The sequence below is a fragment of the Ictidomys tridecemlineatus genome, chromosome 7 (genome assembly GCF_052094955.1).
Source record: "Ictidomys tridecemlineatus isolate mIctTri1 chromosome 7, mIctTri1.hap1, whole genome shotgun sequence".
Lineage (NCBI taxonomy): Eukaryota > Metazoa > Chordata > Mammalia > Rodentia > Sciuridae > Ictidomys > Ictidomys tridecemlineatus.
The window spans coordinates 22,081,126-22,094,080 of NC_135483.1; the positions used below are offsets into that span (position 1 = coordinate 22,081,126).

At 37.2% G+C, this 12,955-nt stretch overlaps 1 protein-coding gene across 1 annotated transcript; it reads right to left on the minus strand.

Moving 5' to 3' along the window:
- Window positions 1–849: 849 nt before the first annotated feature.
- On the minus strand, window positions 850–7,795 carry Utp23 (UTP23 small subunit processome component). The gene is made up of 3 exons (XM_005316217.5): window positions 7,498–7,795; window positions 3,323–3,497; window positions 850–2,690 (listed from the first exon to the last, which is right to left on the minus strand). Exons 1-3 carry the CDS (start codon window positions 7,683–7,685, stop codon window positions 2,307–2,309), a joined length of 747 nt encoding a protein of 248 aa, XP_005316274.1. The 5' UTR covers window positions 7,686–7,795; the 3' UTR covers window positions 850–2,306.
- Between the last annotated feature and the right edge of the window lie 5,160 nt (window positions 7,796–12,955).

Here is a 12,955-nt window from a genome sequence, read left to right on the forward strand (position 1 = left end):
AGCTCCTAACTCTGCACATATAAAGAGAAAGAAGAGAATAATTCTGCCTTTCAAACTTCAGTTTTTCTGTGGGAATGAGAAGAGGCCAAAAGGCTGTAAAAATGTTGGGAATCTGACCAAATCCTGTTTAAACATAACTGCAAATTATTTTGGATTATTCATAAGAGATAATGGTCTTCAGAAACATTATTTATTAGGTTGGTAAAGTTTCAATGTTCCAAAGTGTCATGCCCAATAAAGTTAGTAACTACTCTTTAAAGCAAAGGTTCTCAACATTTTTACCCAAAACTACAAGATGGGTTATAATCTCATATGTATAGTACCAGGGCTCCCTTCACCAAATTTTAGAGAGAAAGTGGTGATTCAGATTTTAGTGGAGGTAACAAAACGGTACCACTCACTAAAGAACTATAGTACAAGGACATGAGATACTTTAAAATATATCTTTAAAGGTAATTTACAGAAAAATATGTAATTAACCAGTTTCAAAATACTAATGATTTTAATATTTTAATAACTACTGCATAAACATGTTTTCCTAGCTCTTCAGTTCTAGTTCAGACTATTAACAGATGATCAATGCTGAATGAGTATAGATAATTTTGTTAGAATGAAAGCCTAAAACATATGCATTTAGCATACTGAAATGGACACTTCCAAAGTATCCTTGACCTCAACTGAAAATAACATTTCTGTAGGAATTACAATTCTCACATATAAGAAATGTCAGTTTAGCTATTAATAAGTTATTCATGATGTACTTTGTACCTCATCATGATGCTCTGAAGGTAGATTAAGAACCACTGCTCTAAGGTGACATCAAGGCCAAGTCAGGAGCTGTTGATCAGATTTCACTTTTCCAATAACTTTATACATCCAATCTTACAATGCAAAAACATTTGAATCTTTGTACACTTTGAACAATACAATCTTAGAATGCTATTTTGGGATTCTTGCTGTCGAAGTTAACATTTACATCTAAAAGAAAATTATCAACCCACAGGACAAATGGAACTCAAAGAAGGTAAAGGGACTTTTTTCCCCTAGCAACTTATAATTGAGAGGTTCTTAAGGAAATGTGAATGAAATTATCTTCAACCAGGAATCCTATACTTTGCTAGATTATCAGTGCAACAAAGATAACAGAGACACACTGCCAATCAAACACTGGGCTGGGGATATAGCTCAGCAGGTAGAGCACTCACCTAGTATGTGCACAGCTCTGGGTTCAATCCCCAGCACTGCAAATTAAAAAAAAAAAAAAATCAAAATATATATTTCCTATACACTCTGTGCTCCTCTAGGGTAAAAATATGGATGAATAAAACAAAGAATGTAGGCAAAGAATGTGACAAAATCCTCTGGATAAAGGCAAAGAATACTTAGGTGACAAGGAAATGCTCAAGAGAATACTTTGCACATTGGTACCTGAGTAATCCAGGGGAAAAGAATGACCTGGTAATAACCATATGGAAAACTATACTGTGAAGTCCTTTACATTGTTAATGGCAAATACAGCAAAATTAAGTCAGATGCAAAAAAAAAAAAAAAAAAAAAATGAGGACATTAACATTAGAAATAATGGTATAATAAACAAATGTAATCATAGCATACCACTTAGTTCAGAAGAGAACATTTTTGAAAAGTCTGTTAACTCTAGTTGTTAATAATACAAACATGGAATTTGTGATGTACAAAAACTAAAATATATGTGTCAGAAAAATGGGAGGAGTCAAAGTAACACAATCTCCATTCTTTGTAGGTCAAATAACGAATGGATAGAAGGTAGCAATATCCATATAATTTGGAAATGTGAACTCTAAAGTTGAAAGAGGAAATTTCCTCTGTGTATCTGAGGCACTGCCTCCTTTTTTTTGTCACAAGCCTTTTAGAACTGTTTGATTTTTTTTAAACATTTATTTTTTAGATGTAGTTGGACATAATAACTTTATTTTTATGTGGTGCTGAGGATCAAACCCAGGGCCTCAGACGTGCTAGACGAGCACTCTACCACTGAACCACAATCCCAGCCCAAAACTGTTTGATTTTAAAACCCATTGGCATATAACATTTGGGAGGGATAGGAAACAATAATTTTACAATGAAAAATCTCTATCAAAACCCTGAAAAAAGTACACTCTATCATACCTAAACCTAACTACTCTATTTTATAAGTTATTTTAGGAAAAAGCATATGGGTCATTATTCATTTATAAAAATAAGTTTAATCTTTAATCATAAATATAGTCTTTAAAGTAAATTAATTTTTCACACGTGAATGTCTTTAAAAGTATCGAAAGAATTCATTATCCTTCTGCATTCTGCTTCTCAGAAAGTACTTTGGAGGTAGATCTGTTCCGGATTCTTATTCTTTTTCTTTTCTTTTTAGAAGCAGGCGATTTTGTGTCCTCTGTTTTTTTCTTTTTCTTCAAACAGCTAAGAGGATTGGGGCCACTTATTTTCTTGCGCTTTTTTCTTCTTCTCTGTTCAGGATTTTTCACTAACCCCTGTTCCTGTTTGAGTTGCTTGATACTTTCTTTCTCATGCACTGAGACAAGCTGACCTGACTCTACCGCTTTAACAAAGGCAATTGTTTTGGGAGAAGGTTTGTCCAAGACTATAGTGTTCTGAATGATAAACATCAGAGGAATCCCAGGCTTTTTCTTTACTTTCACAGATAAATTCTGGTCCTATTAAAAAGAAAAACAGAATTATTTAATTCAAATATGTCAATTAAGGTAACTTATATACGCTCCTAAGAACTTAATGAGGGGTGCACTAAAAATAAAACAAAAATTATATTTTTTAAATCAGTATGTCTCACTAAGGGTATATTTTATAATAAAGGAAGGAAAACACAAACTGAGATCAAGCAGTGTAAGTAGCAGAAGTATGAACTGGATTTGTCAATAGTCAAGGGTGAAGGAAGGAAGGAAGAAAAGTGCTAAGAGTAACAGAAATTAAGACTTGGATTCTAGATTCAGCTTTGCCTCTATGTAAGTTTATAATTCTGGAAGGAAATATTTAAGCAAATCAGTGTGCATATGAACTTCTTGACCATCTTCCCTTGAAGAACCCTAAAACAAATCACACATTTCTATATCAATAAGTCCTCATTCTCAAAAAAGAAACTTAAGTGACAAGAGCAAATTCAATATACTGCAGGTTCTTGCATAGCCTCAAATGACAATTCCTTTTATTGACTGAAAATGAAGATCTATATTTTTAAAATCACTTTCAGCAAATTTTTTTCTGATTACAAAAAGCTCCAAATACTTAAAAATACAGAAATAGTTAAAATTGATTTGTGGTTCAAAAATACCTGTGTTGCCACAAAATAATGATGAGGATTTCCCTCTTCAACCATGGAAAGCAGACATTCTGATCCACTCACTGCATTCTTGAAATGGGGACAATTTCGAACTTGGCATTTCTGTGCAATCAGTTTTGCCCCATATAAATCCTTTCCCAATGTTTCTAATTCCTTTAACACACATCTGAAAAAAGACAAGAAAAAAATGCTATTAGTAGCCCACAATTATAACAAAGATATTTCTTTAAAAAAAAAAAAGGAAGTATAAAACACAATACTGAAGTTTTTAAAATGTAAAACTATACCATTACAATTTGAAATTGTCATAAGGTAGCTATTTTAATCTTAAAAGACTTCAAAAATGCATGGACCAAGCAGAAAGAATATACTTGCTAAAATTTACTTAGTACTTATTATGTGCCTGACAGCATGCACATTGCTTTTTTTTTCCCTTTTTTGCAGTGCTGGAAATCAAACTTAGGGCCTTGTCCATGCTAGGCAAGCACTGTACCTCTGAACTATATCTTCAGCCCATTCAAATTGTTCTTCACATAAATTCTTGCTTTATCTCAAAATAACTTATGAAGTTACTTTAAAATTATTCTTATTTTAGAGCACCCCATTCTGAGAGATTTCAACACACTCCAATTCAAGCAACTGGAAAAGCCAAGACATAAATCCAACAGTTTGACAACAGATCCCTTGCTCGCCACCAGTGGACAGGCTTTTACTTCAAGTGCAAATGTGTATACTCTCAAAATTTGTATATTTTCAACTCAGAAAAGTAAAAATTCTCAAGTCATGAGGATGTTTAAAATCATAATCTCTTTTCAATCTTCATTTTCATATTAATATAAGTCAATGTTTCTCAAAGTCTCATGTATAAACTACCCAAATTGGAATGACACAGTGATATTAATTTTTTTTTTAAATTTCTAGTTCCTCTCTCATCCCCTAGTCTGCATCTCTTATAGAAGAACCAAGTACAGTCATCCTTCATCTTTGTGGGATTGGTTCTAGGATCCCCACTGATACCAAAATCTGGGAATATTCATCTCTTCTATAAAATGGCACAGTCTTTGCATATAATCTAAACACATCTTCCTGTATACCTTAAACCATTTCTAGAGACTTCCTAACACCTAACATAAGGTAAATGCTATATAGTTATTATAGTACGTTGTTTAGGGAATAATACAAAAAAAATAAGACTCTACACATTTGTTACAGATGTAATTTTTCCGTCAAAATGTTTTCTAAGGTTCCTTGAATCTACAGATGGTGCACTCATAGTTATGGAGACCCACTTGTATTAGCATTTTAATAAGAAAGGCTATTCAGACACTTATTCCCACTAACCAAAAAAACAGAGAGAGAGAACACCAATGAGCCAGAAGTTTCCTCAACCCTACCCAGTCCTTGCCAGACTTTTCCTTGCTTCATCTCCTCTATCATCTCATTAGTTTCATTTTGTTTTTTAAGAAAGATGATTTAATTTTTTTTCAGTAATCAGTTTTTGACCTGTTTCAGGAATTGCAGACTTACTGAATATTTCCTGGTTGTCCTTCTATCAGCTCTTTAAATCCACCATGTCTAAAATCAAACTACTTTCCTAACTGCAAATTTCTCCTCTAAGATTTAGTATCCTTTTGGAATCATTATTTTTTCAGACATCTTAGGTAGAAATCTGAAATCATAACTGACCCTCATTCCTACCCATATCCCATCAGTGGCTGATTAGTCCTACCTATTTCAGCAGTCTCCTTATAAAAATTTTGGGTGATGCCTTTCATCTCCCAGGTTTAAGCTTGCACTATTTCTTTTTTCCTTTTCCTTTTCTTACCCTTTTTTTTGGAGACAAGGTGTTGCTAAGTTGCTGAGGCTGACCTCAAACTTGCTATCCTCCTTCCTCAGCCTCCAATGCTGCTGAGATTGCAGGTGTGCAGGTGGACTGCTTGTCTAGCAAGTGCATGCCCCAGTATCTCAAAAACATGTCAAAAATTAAAAATGGGAAGGATAAACTGTTATAATTTTGAAAATCTTAAAGAGTTGTAGAATGAAAGCTATTTATATATCTTGTTTGGATCCTGTGGGAGACCAACCTTACACGTGACTGGGTCACACTCCCCGGCTGGGTGCTGAGGCGCTCAGTCACAGGAACAAGGCAGAGCTTTCCCCAACCTTCTTTGGTTCGAGGGTGGGTGTATGGGTGTGTCTTGCTACAGCATCATGGGTGAAGCTATGCTCACTTGTTCCTTTGTAATATAATTCCTTGCCCTGTTTAGGATAGAATCTTCCATGAAGTGCCTTGTGTGTGTCTCCTTCTCTTACTGTGTCCTTGGGTGTGGCCTACCCAGGTGTCAGTCAACCTGCTGACAGTGGACATCATGAAGATAGACTCAGCCCCCTGAAACCTGACCCCTTGCCTCATATGAATAGCTTCTCCTCAATAAAAGGTGTCAGTGCCTGCTCTTGCTCTCTTTCTGTGGACCCTTAAGGTCAGAGGAACTGTCACAGCGACCGCAAAGAAAAAGGTATTTGTGTCTCTTGTGTGGTTATTTTGTGCAGCCCAGTTAGCCCAGTTTTTTTTTTTTTTTTATTGTTGGTCGTTCAAAACATTACATAGTTCTTAATACATCATATTTCACAGTTTGATTCAAGCGGGTTATGAACTCCCAACTTTACCCCATATACAGCCCAGTTTTAACTAGAGTGACCCCTGAGCCTTTTAGTCGGGAGAACAGAAACCCAGCAGGATCCTAGGGTTTTTTTTTTTTTTTGAAATGGGGATTGAACCCACAGGCATTTAACCAGAAAGTCACATCCCCAGCACTCCCGCCTTTTTAAAAATACTTTATTTATAGACAGAGTCTCCCTGAGTTACTTAAGGCCTTGCTAAATTGCCCAGGTTGGCTTTGAACTTGCAATCCTCCTGCCTCAGCCTCCTGAGCTGCTGGGATTTTTTTTCAGGCATGCACTACCATGCCCAGCTGGATCCTGATTTTAAAAAGACTTCTTTATCTCTTCATGTTACAAGCCCAATGATAATAGTTAATAAATAAAAAACCCATCAATAAAGGGGGAGTGGCGAGTCAACAAGATTGGCCATGTTGATGACTGCAAAAGCTAGGTGATAGTTTCATTACATTATTCTACTTTTGTGTTGTTGAAAACTTCCAGAAGTTAAATTCTTGAAAAAAGAAATGCTGTAGACTACACATGTTCATGCAGAACTTCTCAACCTTTTTAAATTTCATGGTACTATGCTATTAAAATGGTAATATTTCTAGCTGGGCATGGTGGTGCATGTCTATAATGTAGCAACTCAGGAGGCTAAGGGAGAAGGCTCTCAAATCCAAAGCCAGGCTGAGCAACTCAGTGAGATCCTGTCTCAAAATAAAAAAGGTTGAGGATGTGGCTCAGTGGTTAAGTGCTTCTGAGTTCAATCCCCTACCCAAAACAATTTTTTAAATGGAAATATTTCTGTAGTACAAGAGACTAAGTGGACAAAATGCTTATAGCCTGAAGCGATGAATTCAAAGGCCCAGGCTATTGAAGACATTGTCTGGCAGCACTGAAGACTAAGGGCATCAAAAATTTGAGGGTATCTGCAACCCAGTTCAGGCGCTGCTTGAGAAATTCCACCTGTGGAAACCTGTCCATGAAATAGTGTGATGTGAATAAAGCAGACAAAAAATACAGTGTACACAGTAAAAGCTGTGTTTGTGTGTACACATGTGTAAAGAACTAGATGGACGACACACCGTTAACCAGCTATGCAAATACCAGCAACCATTTAAAGGAGTTTTTTTTTGTGCTGAAAAAATGCTCTACATGACATTAAGACAATCTTATAAGTACTTATAATCTCTATTTTTGCTTCTGAGCAATTTGAGATTGAGAGACTAAGTAACCCTGCCGAAATCACAGAGCTGGTAAGAGTGGGGCCGAGGTTCGATGCCAGGTCTCCCTGACAGCCAAACACTAGTTCTAATTCGCCAGGCTAGCCACACCTGATATTCGCAGGGTACTGCACAACTGCCTACAGCGAAGATTTTAGACCAACTGCCAGGGGGCCTCCACTTATCAACAACTCCTCGTGGGCGGGGCGTTTTATACCTCGAGGGTTCACAACGCAGGCCTCTAGCCCATCCCCAACCCCTGCGCCTCCTCGCCGGGCCCACCTGGTGGTGCACAGCTGCGTCTCCCCCATAAGGTAGCGGGGCAGCTGCTCCCGCAGCTGGATGCGGCCCCGCAACGCTGCCTGACAGAAGGTGCCGTCCAGCAGGATCTGGTACGGCTCGCGGACTCCGAAATTGTTGCGGAAGAAGCCAAGATGCTTCTTGGCGTGTTTCTGCCTGGTAATCTTCATGGCTGGCTTACTCCGACCGAGGCCACCAGGCCGAACACCGTAGCACAAGCCTTACGCACGGCTGGGTCCCGCAGTGCCGGCTCCTCCCGGAAATGAAGCACCTATGGCCCCGGAAGCAATCGCCCGGGTTTTCCCCCACCGGCCTTCTAGCTTACGTCACTCACAGACTCTCGGTCGTTTGGAGCGTCGTGCCCGCGCTTTAAGGGGCGGGCTCTCGGGGGCGGGGCCCGGGCCGGCGCGGGAAAACCGCTGGAGCGCGCGATTCCAGGCCGGGGCGCACCTTGACTTCTGCCTGATAGTGATGTCGCTTCGTTTAAGTCATTCTTTTGCACGTAGCAAGCCTCCAAAGACTGGCAGTATAAACATAGTAAGTAATATATTGAGCCCAAATATGTTCCAGAAACTTGTCAACTACACCGGGCTAATAACAGGAACTGGTTGAAGGTTTAGAAATTTGAATAAAGAAATAATTTGAATAAAGAAAGTGAATCAGAAAACTTCAAGTTCCCCAGTGGATATCTGCTGAGTATCCACTTCAAAGCAAAATAATCAAAGGAAAGGGAGTATGGAATGTGTCCTTATTACTGCCCTTCATGTTTATAATTCCCAAGTGAGAAAAGGAAAGAAGCCAATATTGGCAGGGCAGATGGGTGCACGCCTGTAATCCCAGTGACTTTGGAGGCTGGAGCAGGAGGATCACAAATTCAAGGCCAGCCTCCGCCATTTAGCGAGGTCCTAAGCAACTTAGTGAGATTCTCCTTTCATGATTAAAAAAAAAAAAAAAAAGTCTAGGGATGTGGCTCAGTGGTAGAGTGCCCTGGGTTCCATCCCCAGTACCACAAGGACAACAAAAAAGTCAGTATTGGACAGCCATGGCTTGGAAGGTTTGTAGTGACTGCTTTCCTGTAAAAAAGTTAAGAACAATGCCAAAAGCCATGTTGTGCACCTGTAATCCCAGTGGCTTGGGAGGCTGAGGCAGATGTATCAGGAGTTCAAAGCTAGCTTCAGCAAAAGCGAGACTCTAAGAACTCAGTGTGACCCTGGTGTGTGGCACAGTGTTCGAATGCCCCTGGGTTCAATCCTCAGTACAAAAAAAAAAAAAAAGAGTTAAGCTCAGATACTAAGGGCATGTGGTTCCTGGGTGTGGAGGTCGCCAGCTTGAAGTTCACACATTCTTACTATACCCTATAGAAGTTAATCCCACTCAGGAGCCATATGTTAGAGTAAAGGGTCCCACTGTTTTGCATCTCCTCCTCCCCTTAAGACCATTTTTAATCACTCATAGGGCGTGTCCTGGAAGAACTTTCTTTGTGGGGAGAGGGTTACAGGGGATTGAACCCAAGGTTGCTCTATCACTGAACTATATCCCATCCCTTTTGTACTTTATATTTTAAGACAGGTTCTTGCTAAGTTGCACAGGCTGGCTTTGAACTTAGAATCCTCCTGCTTCAGTCTCTGGGGTCACAAGGTGCAGTATTGCCAGGCCTTAGTTCCATTTTAAGGACACTTTCCTGTCCATAGTTTCTGACAGGGGAAATCTGTACACCGGGCTAATAACATGAAGGTACCGAACTGGTTGAAGATTTGGAAATTATTTGGTCAATTTGATTAGTAAAAAAATGTGAATCAGAAAACTTCAAGTTCCCCAGTGGATATCTGCTAAGTATCCACTTCAAGGCAAAATAATCAAAGGAAAGGGAGTATGGAATTTTTCATTTTTGTCCTGGCCTGGAATTTGTCCCAGTTCCAGTTTTGGCTGAAGATTGAAAGAACTGTTACAGAAAAATGATTTACAACGTGATTGAAATGTATTGTTTGCATTTGGGTTTTTATTTCAATATATAGGTTTATGAAATTGGAACTAAGATTTTCTATAAAGTTACTCCTGACCTGAGTCCCAACCCATCACTTAGATGGCTGCTTTCATTGAACTGAAAATAAATTTAGGAACTGGAAGCCATGAAAAATCAGTGTAGGATTGGATCGGTGGTCCTTAAATATAATTGCCCACTATGTTCTGATTTGAATCCTCTCTTTATCACTGTATGCCAACTCCTCCTCCCACTATCCTCCCTCTACAAACAGAGAAATGATATCACTCCAGCCTGAAAAAAAACCAGTTAAAACCTTTTTTAAAGTAGCCTCACAGATCTGTCTACCAGTTCCTTAGCTACTATTCAGTATGAAGAAAAATGTGGTATAACACTAGGGATTTGAGCCACATTCTATTTTGTTGTTCTCATTTAAATTTACTAAACTACAGCATAATTTTTTCAAGCTTTGCATTTATGACAGTGCCAATTTGCACAACTACCCTTCTGATGAAAATCTGAAGACAGCCTAGAGTGTTGATTACCAAATTGAAAATAAAATTTTATATTACTGCAGTGTTTCTTAAAACATGATCCCAGGCCTTGCAGGAAAAGCTTTTATTGTTCATTTTTAGAATGCCCATTTCTGATTCAGAACAAGTGGTGAGGGAAAAGGGTACTACAATAGTCTACCTTCATCTGCAGGGGATACATTGCAAGACCCACAGTGGAAGCCTAAAATTGTGGATAGACCTAAAAGCTACATACACTATGGTTTTTTCCCTATACCTGCATACCTATGATAAAGTTTAATTTATAAACTCATCATAATAAGACATTAACAATAACTAATAATAAAATAGGACAATTGTAACAATATGCTAATATATGTTATATGAATGTGATCTTTCTTCCAATATATCTTATTGTACCATAGAGCTTAGCAACCTCAGCATTAATTTTTTTTTTGCATTAATGCCAGAGTTTTCTTCTACTAATGGGCAGGTGGTGCATACAGTATTGGAAAGGAAGTGACATTTATTAAAAATATCTTCCCAGGTCATTATTATGCTCATTAATGTTCCTCATGACCTTTTGAAGTAAAGTACCACTGTTTATCCAGTATGATATTTTTATTAAGTGATTCACTTAATACACTTTTGTCCAGATGCCAAATGTACTAGTAATGGCAAATCAATATTTGGCCACCACCAAGGCAGAAGTCAAAAATTGCCATTATTGAATAAACTGTTTGGATATAAGTTTAAATCAAAAATTTTGAAAATTATTATAATATCATTATTAGATTTTTTACATTATTTGCATTTATTTTATGCTGAATTTATTCCCATGCCATAGTTTTTGTTTTAGTTTCTTTGGGGATATCTTTTTCTTCTCTGCAACCTCCTCTGTGGGTTTAGTAACAATTTGTTCCTTTCGGTGAAGATCATCTCAATGTGGCGGTGGGAACTCATGGATGGGTTAATGAGCTCTATAAGTATGGCAGCACATCTTAGGTGCTTTGTTTACCTGGATATGTTCAGTGACCAGAGAATCTACATCCAAACCCTGAGAACACCTCCCAACTCCATCACTGTAATGCCAGAATGGCACACATTTGCTTCTTTAAATATATATCTATATATCTATATAGATATATATATAATACTTTATTGTATTTATTTATTTTTATGTAGTGCTGAAAACTAAACACAGGGCACACCTCCCAACTGGGGACACCTCCCAACTCCACCACTGTAATGCCAGAATGGCACACATTGCTTCTTTAAATATATATATATTTAAAATACTTTATTTTATTTATTTATTTTTATGTAGTGCTAAAAACTAAATGCGGGCCCTGCATGCACTAGGTGAGTGCTCCACCTCTGAGCCACAACCTCAGCCCACAAATTGCTTCTTTAAAGTGATATCTTTAACGTACTTTGTGGCTTTTCAGATATGCATACCCTTGATGGCCTGTGCAGTTTCATGTGTGTTCTTAGAGTAAACACACCAAGATTTGAACCTTTTGATTTGCATGATTTTTGTGGGGTTTTCCAGATCAAGAGAGTAGCATACCATTTTCACAGAAGAGCTATTAAAATCTTTAATGGTCATTATTTTGTTTAATCTTACAGTGCAGGAACAGTAATGTCTTAGTATTGCTAGCTGTTAGCTTTTTTCTCAGTGACCAGGTCACTATACTGGACATTTTCTATGCCAAATACACATTCACATTCAGCTGAGGTTGGTAGATGATTCTTTTTTTTTAAATTTATTTTCATGTTCTTTATTCTGCCTGGATCAAATATAATTTATAATGAGATGTTGTACATGATTTCAAGGATTTTTTTCTTCATGAAATTTTGATGAAGACAAACTGACACGAGAATGATTTATTCTTGAAAGGTGTGACTAATTCCCACATAGGACTTTTCATGAAAGATTTATAGCCTAAGTGGAATTAAATGGGTAAACATTAAATACAATTTATAATGGTTATTCTATTTCATTTCATAAATGTAAGTATGGTTTTGTTCAGTTCCATAAGCATTAGAAAATTCATCTAAAATATCTATTGTAATGTTATTCTGCCTTATACTCATATTTAAATATTTATAAATATTTGTTTACCTTCATCAGAAAGATTACTACACTTTTTCTAAATTATCTAATTAATATTCTCTCTAAATAAACAACTTAGCTAAATAAATATATATATTAAAACAAGTTAGGGAAACTGCTTTGTACTGAAGTATGAAGCTCTTCACTGAGATCTCCTAGGATAGATTCCATTGTGGACTGCTTTACTGTGAAATTTCATATCTGTGAGAAAAGTTAGTAAAGTTAGATCTAAAGCCTATCACATTTTAATAATTTTAATTTTCTTAATTACAAAACAGGAAAAGTTCATCCTGTTATAAGTGGAAGAGTAAAAAGGTGTTCATTCCCTCTCCTCTTACCTATATGATACAAGTTAACAAACTACTGTGCATCCTTCTTCAGTGTTTCTGTGTTCACACACTTATATCACATGCATACACATGCACGTCCATACATGAAGATACTCTTATGCAAATATGGAATCATATTTCATAACTTCTATACATTTTGCCTTTCTCACTTCACAGTCCTTGTAGAAATGCTCATACACACCTCCCCAAGGTCCATTGGCAGAGCTCTCATTCTCTATTTTTAATGATTACATGACAATATAATAAACATGATACAGAATGTGAAGTTTTACTGTCTCCTCTTATCTTCTCTTCCTCATCCTTTTCTTCCTTCTATTCCTCTTCCGCTTTCCCTTTTCCTCTTACTCTTCCTTCTTCTAATTTTTTAAAAATTTAGTACTGGGAATTGAATCCATTATAACATCAGATTACATCTGCAATCCTTTTTCTTTCATTTTGAGACAGGGCCTTACTCAGTTGCCTCACCTGAGGTGGAATTTGC

Bases quoted from the DNA above. Each gene is read 5' to 3' on its own strand.
- Utp23 (XM_005316217.5), bottom strand. From the start codon at position 7,685: ATGAAGATTACCAGGCAGAAACACGCCAAGAAGCATCTTGGCTTCTTC. The intron at 3,498-7,497 runs GTGGGCCCGGCG...GTCTTTTTTCAG, and splicing joins ACGCAGCTGTGCACCACCAG to ATGTGTGTTAAAGGAATTAG. The intron at 2,691-3,322 runs GTATTTTTGAAC...TCTTTTTAATAG, and splicing joins ATTATTTTGTGGCAACACAG to GACCAGAATTTATCTGTGAA.